The 8,187-nt window shown below is 38.9% G+C and overlaps 1 protein-coding gene across 1 annotated transcript in view; it reads left to right on the top strand.

Annotated features, from left to right (window-relative positions):
- Window positions 1-8,187, top strand: part of UBE3A (ubiquitin protein ligase E3A) — a 38,636-nt gene that overhangs the window by 19,600 nt on the left and 10,849 nt on the right. Inside the window, exon 5 of the mRNA XM_010152139.1 lies at window positions 815-2,070. Within this exon, the coding sequence (XP_010150441.1) occupies window positions 815-2,070 (1,256 nt within the window). The remainder of the gene's footprint in view (window positions 1-814; window positions 2,071-8,187) is intronic.

Raw genomic sequence — 8,187 nt, 5'->3', positions numbered from 1 at the left:
GGGGTGTTGGGGGACAGAAGGTATTTGGAGCCTGTGCAGATGGGATGTGTAAACCAGCTTGCATCTGAATAGCATGTTGATGAGTATACTCAAGTTGTTAATCTCAGTGGGGCCTATGTACAAAGAAATAACATGTGCCCAACTGTGTGTGTAACTTGGAAGGCAGCATAAATTTCTGAGCATGTGTTGTGGTTTTCTTGGAGGATTTGCAGGCACTAGTTTAGCTTAAACACAGTTGTGGAAAACATTAAAAATAGAAATAAGAAATTTTACGTTGCCATTAATATACCACAGAAAAGATTATTGAATCTTTTCTTCAAGATCCGTTTTTAAGGAAGAAAGCATGTGAAGTCCATACACATCTGCTGTGTTGGAAAAAAAGGGGTTGATACAGTTTAGTTTGTATATAGTTTAATGATTTATGCATGAACTCTGCAGATTTACCAGAAGTCTGTATTGTCAGTCATATTCATTAACTCTTTGAAAGTTTAAACATCTTACTAATTGATTTAGTTGCTCTTGTTTTGGTAGTTAACAGTATTGTAGCATCTAATGTAGTTCATTGGCTGCAAAATAGTTTTAGCATTGAGCGTGTTCTATGACATCCATGAATAAAATATTTTATGAAGTCACAGTGAATAAAATCATGATTCTTCATGCTGATGAAATTGTAAAGTATGTCTTGAATTTATCCAGCAGGGACACTGCTTTTTCCAGTGTTAATATGATACACAGATTCCTTGAGTAGAGCAAATTAGAGGCATCATCTTTTTAAATTTTATCTTAATGAAGTTAATACTTTCTCTTTTTATAGATGTGACTTTTCTAACAGAAGACAAGATATATGAAATTCTTGAACTATGTCGAGAGAAAGAGGATTATTCCCCTTTAATCCGGGTGATTGGGAGAGTATTTTCTAGCGCCGAAGCATTGGTACAGAGCTTCCGAAAAGCCAAGCAGCACACCAAGGAGGAGCTCAAGTCCCTTCAAGGAAAGGATGAAGACAAAGATGAAGATGAAAAGGAAAAAGCTGCCTGTTCAGCTGCTGCTATGGAAGAAGATTCAGGCGCATCGTCATCCTCGTCTTCAAGAATAGGTGATAACACACAGGGAGATAATAACCTCCAAAAACTAGGCCCAGATGAAGTGTCTGTAGATATTGAAGCAGTCAGACGGGTCTATGATAGATTACTTTCTAATGAAAAAATAGAAACTGCCTTTTTAAATGCACTTGTGTACTTGTCACCTAATGTGGAATGTGACTTGACTTACCATAATGTGTACTCTCGGGATCCTAACTATCTGAATTTGTTTATTATTGTTATGGAGAATGGCAATCTTCATAGCCCAGAATATCTGGAAATGGCTCTACCATTGTTTTGCAAAGCAATGAGCAAACTTCCCCTTGCAGCTCAAGCAAAACTGGTCAGATTGTGGTCTAAGTACAGGGCTGACCAAATTCGGAGAATGATGGAAACATTTCAGCAGCTTATTACTTACAAAGTCATAAGCAATGAGTTCAATAGTCGTAACCTGGTGAATGATGATGATGCTGTTGTTGCTGCTTCAAAGTGCTTGAAAATGGTTTACTATGCAAATGTAGTAGGAGGGGATGTGGATACAGATCACAATGAAGAGGAAGATGAAGAGCCCATCCCGGAATCAAGTGAACTCACTCTTCAAGAGCTGTTGGGTGAGGAAAGAAGAAATAAAAAAGGTCCTCGAGTGGACCCACTGGAAACTGAACTTGGTGTTAAAACTATAGATTGCAGAAAACCACTTATCCCTTTTGAAGAATTTATTAATGAACCACTGAATGATGTTCTAGAAATGGACAAAGATTACACTTTCTTCAAAGTAGAAACAGAAAATAAATTCTCTTTTATGACCTGTCCCTTCATATTGAATGCTGTTACCAAGAACCTGGGATTGTACTATGACAATAGAATCCGGATGTACAGTGAAAGACGCATAACTGTGCTCTACAGCTTAGTTCAAGGACAGCAGCTCAACCCGTATTTGCGACTTAAAGTGAGACGTGATCACATCATAGATGATGCGCTCGTCCGGGTAAGTCACGCAACACGACTGAGGTTTGTTGGTTCTGCCTAGTGCAAACTACGTGGGCTTTGACTAACTGAAAGGGACTATGGTGTTTGTACTAGGTTTCCTCTAGAAGAAACTCGGGTAGGTTTACTGTATTGGGTTTGAATTCTAAGTGTGCTGATGAAGGTTTGTATGTTCAGCAGAACCGCATCTGCTCAGAGTGGTTACAGACTTTGTTTTAAACTGTCAAATAGTTCTTACTCCCTGTTAACACATTCTGTGCTGTTACAGCTCTTATTGGTGAGAGTGACCAACTTCTGGTTTGGTACTCTTTGTCCTGTGGACTGTCTTGGATCGTCTTCTGACAGTGGGGCTTTTTCAGATGGAACTTGGAATGAAAACCTTTCAGTTACATACTTTTCTGGAGGACTTCTGAACTTCCAAATGTAAAGTGTGTGGCGTGACTACACAATAAGTAGAGAAGTGAGAAGTTCTAAGTGTTGCTGTAATTTGGTGCAAATACTGATATGACTGAGAAAGGAGAAGTCAGACCTGTTAGCACCTGAGAACTGAGAGCATTCCTGTTTCTGAATATGCTGGTTTCTTAAAGGAAAACTTAGAGCCATTTGTTTCCACATTTTTGGCAGGTGGGACTTACACAGGATACAACTCTAAAGAATATTTCACGGTAAACTTATTTCATAAATACGTCCTTTAATTTTAGGACTCCTCCCTTATTTTTTGCCTAAAGCTGTTATTTTTCAGAAGCTCATTTTTTCTATATTCTGTTATTAAAGCACAACAGTGTTTGTAAAATGTGAAATTTAACCATGACTTCAAAGCTTGTCGCTGAAGATCCAGACAGATATTTGGGGAGACTCTGGGGAAAGTACCTGGTTTTGCCTTTCAGCCCAGCTGTTAGTTCTAGTAAAATTTTAGAACTGTAACTGCTAGTGAAGCTCAATGGAGAGCCCTAAATGAGGTCACACCTTGGTTTTTTTGGTGTACCAATGAATTTCCAGGTGGGTTAGCTGCTTCATGGGAACTGCTGATATTATGACTTATAAGGAAAATCTTTGTCTCCAGTACCAATAGGAAAAATAAAATTGCAATGCAGAAATGGCTTCTGTGTGTAAACCCAATTTTGTATTGGGCAGATGAGAAATACACTGATTTATGATTAAAGCCAGCTGTATATCAATCTTCTAATTTAAGAATGCTTCTTGTAGCTTTGCTGCCTGTCAGACTTACAGGTGTATCCAGGTATGTTTTGTCACATTAATGGAGTTTATTTCCCTGACTGTTCAGCTTCGGGATACATAAATACTAGGAAAAAGGGGTGGGATAGTACTGTCTCTTTAGGAGAAGATTGGCTAAAAGAGGGTGAGAGCTACTGTTAGGGAGATGTTTGTTTTAATGTCAGTTCCAGCAGAGAGGATGCAGACCTCCCTCCTCATGCTGATGATGGGAAGGAAAAATATGTAAATATGAGAAAAGGGGTTCTTCCACATGCTGCTTGGTGTGGAAGGACACTGAAATCTTTGAGGAGAAAGAAGAAAAAATGTTTAGTGTTGCATGGAGAGCTCACCAACACCAAGTTGGTGCAGCTGCTGTAGCATAACGGGGCCACTGCGGTCACCACTCTGCGCATTCTTGGTCCGGTGCAAATTTAGGTAATTTAAATCAGATTAAGCTCAAACATAGTAATTTAAATTATGATGTGCTTGCAGCTGCCATTGCACAGCCTAGCAGTCTACAAGTATGTGCCTGGGCAGTTACCATGAATCCTCTTACAGCTGTTTAATTTAAGCTGTCGGAACATGTGAAATTATGGTGATCTGTCAAAGACCCAAGAACAATAAGAATTTTTAACTGATTATTCTGGGACAGAAGATATAGGAGAAAGATACAGCTGTTCTAAATTCAGGTAGTCTGAGCTGAACTATAGTGTTTGTCAGCCGGACCAAGAGCAGCCCAGGCATTTCTAGAAAGTGGAAAATAATATTATGTTCAGTAAAACGAGATGAATGAAGACTTGCCATCCTAGCTGTAGGAAGGGAGCTGTGTGTGCGATTTCAAACAGATGCAACAGGGTAGCTGTTGTGAGATGATGTGGACCTAGAGAAAATGGTGTTGACTTCTGTACTGACCACATACATTTGTCACCTTTAAACCACTGATACAGTTTAACTGATGATATGAACTATCAATGCTCAAGGAAGAAGTTTGAAATATTCCTGAGAAAGTAAGTGTTAGGAGTTTAAAGGAGCAAATGGAACATTACTGTTTACTATGGCATGCCTATGTGTGTCTTTCATTTGCTTCTTTTCATTAATGCTCAAGGAAGAAGTTTGAAATATTCCTGAGAAAGTAAGTGTTAGGAGTTTAAAGGAGCAAATGGAACATTACTGTTTACTATGGCATGCCTATGTGTCTTTCATTTGCTTTTCATTTTGATATCAGAAAGGATGCAATAGAAAAACATTCAGAGTTCAGAATCTCTTCAGAGAGATTAAGTCCTCTTAATGGTAAAATAGATGATGGAGAGGACATAATAGATGGCATGGAGAAGTTGAATGGGTAATATTGGTTTTCTGAACTGACACTGCCCAGTCATTATCATGAAGCAGGCTTAACATAAGCAAAAGGAAGTATTTTTTTCCACGCTCTGTACCTTAAAATTACGCATGTCTCTTCCCAGAACTTGTAGCTTTTCATGAACCAGAGATCCATCAAAAGGTAATGGGCATTACAGGCATTTTGATGTGACCCACATACAAACCTCAGCAAGTCTCTAAGCTGCAAGTCTGCTGGTAGCTGGGAAAGTATCGTAGGGAAAATACTGTTCCACAGGGTGGTCTTGCAGTTTCTTCAGCAAGCATGTGATCTGTTTTAAGAATTGCATGTGTTGCTACAGGTACTTCCTGTGACAGGTTGGGAAGTGGTTTTTTAGTAACTTTCACAATTTGCTTCCACCTCCTAATTGGTGGGAAATAGATCTGGAGAAAGATCTTCGGTCTTGGGCTGTTCCTTAAAGAACTGGTTCTGACTGTAGTCAGAGATTGGTACCGTGTGCTTCTGTAGCAGTGCTGACAGCATCAAACCTAAGTGGAAGCCGTGTAGTCTGCGTCTGCATCATGGGTGATGGTTGCGGTTTTGGGTGCAGTATTGAACTTTGGAAGGGTCTCAGTGAAAACTATCGGAAAGATCTTGCCAAGATAATAGTCTTCAGTAGTAAAAGTATATTCTTAGACCTGTTCAGTGGAAAAATGTTTCCAAACGTGCTTAAGTTACAGGTAAGTAATTATGATTACTGCTGTTTTTACCCTTGAATTGCTTTTTTTTTTTTTACTCCTCAGCTTGTAATACTTAAACTTGTTTGGATTGTAATTAATTACACACTTACGTTACTAGACCTGTCTTTGCAGAACAACCAGTGCAGACTTTTTTGGCTATATATGGAATAACCCTGATAAAAGCATTTTCAGAAATATAAGATCATCTCAACCCTGTTTAATCAATTTTATTTTCCTTATTAATGCTGGATATTTTTTCAAGCAAATATATTGATCAGCCTTCATAATTTCTTCTTGTAAATGGACTATGTACCAGCCTTTCTTTGTTAATTAAGTTATCACCAAGCTGGTTTTCCTCTTATCAATACTTAATATTTATAACTTTTAGAATTCAGTATGTACATCTTCTCGCTTTTTGGACTTAAAACAAATATGAGCACTGGTAAGTGATTTTTTTTTTAATTATTGTCACTATAACATATTTTTGTTTTGAGAATCTGAAGCAGTACCTTTTAAATACATACCTTTTAAATACCTTTGAAGCAATAACTTCTTTATATTAAGAGAATTGTAGTTTACCCTGGAACACGTACATCTACCTAAAAACTTTATTTACAGGTTCATTGTTCTGTTTATGTATGAAAGTTGCATCAGAAACATTTTTCCATTTTTAATTCAAATGGACTTAATGAAACTTGCTTTCTTTGTATTATATACTTCCTGTATACTTATTTGTAAGTTAGTCTGAAAGGTGGATGGAGGGAGTAGAGGGATGTTGGAATTGGTAAAGTGCTAGTCCCCACTTCCATTAAGGAACACTTAGGTATGGGAGTTGGTAGCTCAGTTTGCAGTTCCTGAAAGCAGTTAACATGTTCTTTTGTCTAACAGGCTAGCTGTGCTCCTGCTGGGCCGTGTTAGTGGATGTCATAGTAATACAAGGAAGCTTATCCTTGGATCCCCTCCTGCCTTTTCATCCCCCAACAAGCTATTTCTATCATCCCCTTCCTCTGAGTTTACTCTTGCCCCTGACTCCCATGCCCCAGAGTGTATGTAGATTTATTCTCAGGTGGCAGTAATTTTAAAGGGTGTGAGTTAGGTCACATGAGTTCTGCAAGTGACAGTGCTGTGGGCTCCTCTAGCAGAGTCTGGCTGGTACTTGCTTGCATGCTAGGAACTCACTGACAAATTTCACATGGAGTGTAGACTGCTGGCAGGCAGCAAGACTCTCCTGCTTGTAAATGGCTCTGCTAAATACATTGATGAGCTAAAACTCTAATGTGACAACTGAAGCCATTACGCAGATTCTCTCATAGTATATTAGCAGCAGACTACTTCAGGAGCTTGACATGCTTTCAGACTGAATCAATGTTTGTGTTGAAGACCCTAGCACGGGTGTGCCTTGGTTGTGTGCAGAGTATGTCTGACTGGTGATGTATGCATGCTCCACTGGCAAGCGGATGCATGAACGGTAGAATACAGCTTGAGAGGGTGCTGCTTAGTCACTTCTCAAGTATTACTTCACGTGCTGTTCTGCAGAAGATGTAGTGACTGGTTTATGTCTTTATGTCACTGATACTGTCAAACTTGAGTTAGTTGTGTTCCTGTCACTTTTGCCTTCTAGCACGGAAAGTATTCCTGCCACTGTCTGAAAGAATTTTTATGGTCCATTGCTAGAACTTGAGGGGGTTTATTTTTTTGCTGCTGCTGCTTAAGAGATGCTACACACGTGCTTCCTGGGAAGTCCCTGGGAAACGTAATGATGACTTTGTCTGCTTGGCCAGTTACACCATCATGACAAAGACTGTATTAACTTGTAAAAGTTTGGGAATTCACACACACATAGATTGGGTTTATCCAGCAGCGTCTCTATTGAGGTGACTGGGGCAGTACAGATTATTTAAAAACAAACAAAAACCCACAAACAAATTTAAACTGAAGTTCATGCTTCCTTGCTATACAAACCCTGCTGCAACTCTGCTCAAATTCAGTGTCACTCCACTATTGTGGCAAATGCTGTGTTTTCCACACAGTTCCAGTCATCTTGTGAAGCATCAGTGTTGAAAGACATGAATGTTCAAAGGAACAGCTGAATCCAGAGCCTTCAGTTGAGCAGCTTAGCAACATTGTCCTGGTTATAGAATCTACTTCAAGAAACACTAGGCTTCGAGTCAAAATACTGGCTTTTTGGCAATCCTTTATTTGACTCTCTAGCAGGCATCCAGTGCACCGTTCCAATCTGCCCAGCTGGCATTGCTCAACTAAGTGTTTCCTTCCCTTTTTTAATACTGCTTCTCTTTTACATCACTCATTGCAGCGTAGTTCTCTGCTAAAAAATCATTTAGAAATAATTAATTGCTTTGTATGTATAAATATGAGGAATCTCCTTAGTATAAGTGTATTTCTATGACACAAGCGAGCATTGACACTATGACAAAGGTTTGTTGTTCCAAAAGGAATGCAGAGGCTTGCTTTCTCAGAACCCATCAAAATTCACAAAATTTGCAAAATAGTAAATTGCTGGTGGTAAATACTACAAAGCCAACAAAGTCATGAGAGGGGAGAAAAAATAAGATACTAATGGCAGTTGTAAGTGGAAGAGATTTGAATGGGAGAACTTCTGTCTGTACAGCTTGCATGTGTAACTTGTACTTAATGTCTTCCAATAAATGCTAATTCTCTGTTTTTAAAAACTCAGTTGTATTTGGAACATGGCTTAAGCTCCATTGGCACTCCTATTCAGGGACAAAATGTTTTTGCACATCTGTAGGATGCATAATTTTAAGATTTACCTGAAAAGCAAGATGCAAAACTCCACTGTTATGTGAAGCACCAAAGAATACCGGGG

This window comes from Eurypyga helias, unplaced genomic scaffold, assembly GCF_000690775.1.
Source record: "Eurypyga helias isolate BGI_N326 unplaced genomic scaffold, ASM69077v1 scaffold1755, whole genome shotgun sequence".
In the NCBI taxonomy this organism is placed as follows: domain Eukaryota; kingdom Metazoa; phylum Chordata; class Aves; order Eurypygiformes; family Eurypygidae; genus Eurypyga; species Eurypyga helias.
This window is presented reverse-complemented; position numbering and strand designations above follow the sequence as displayed.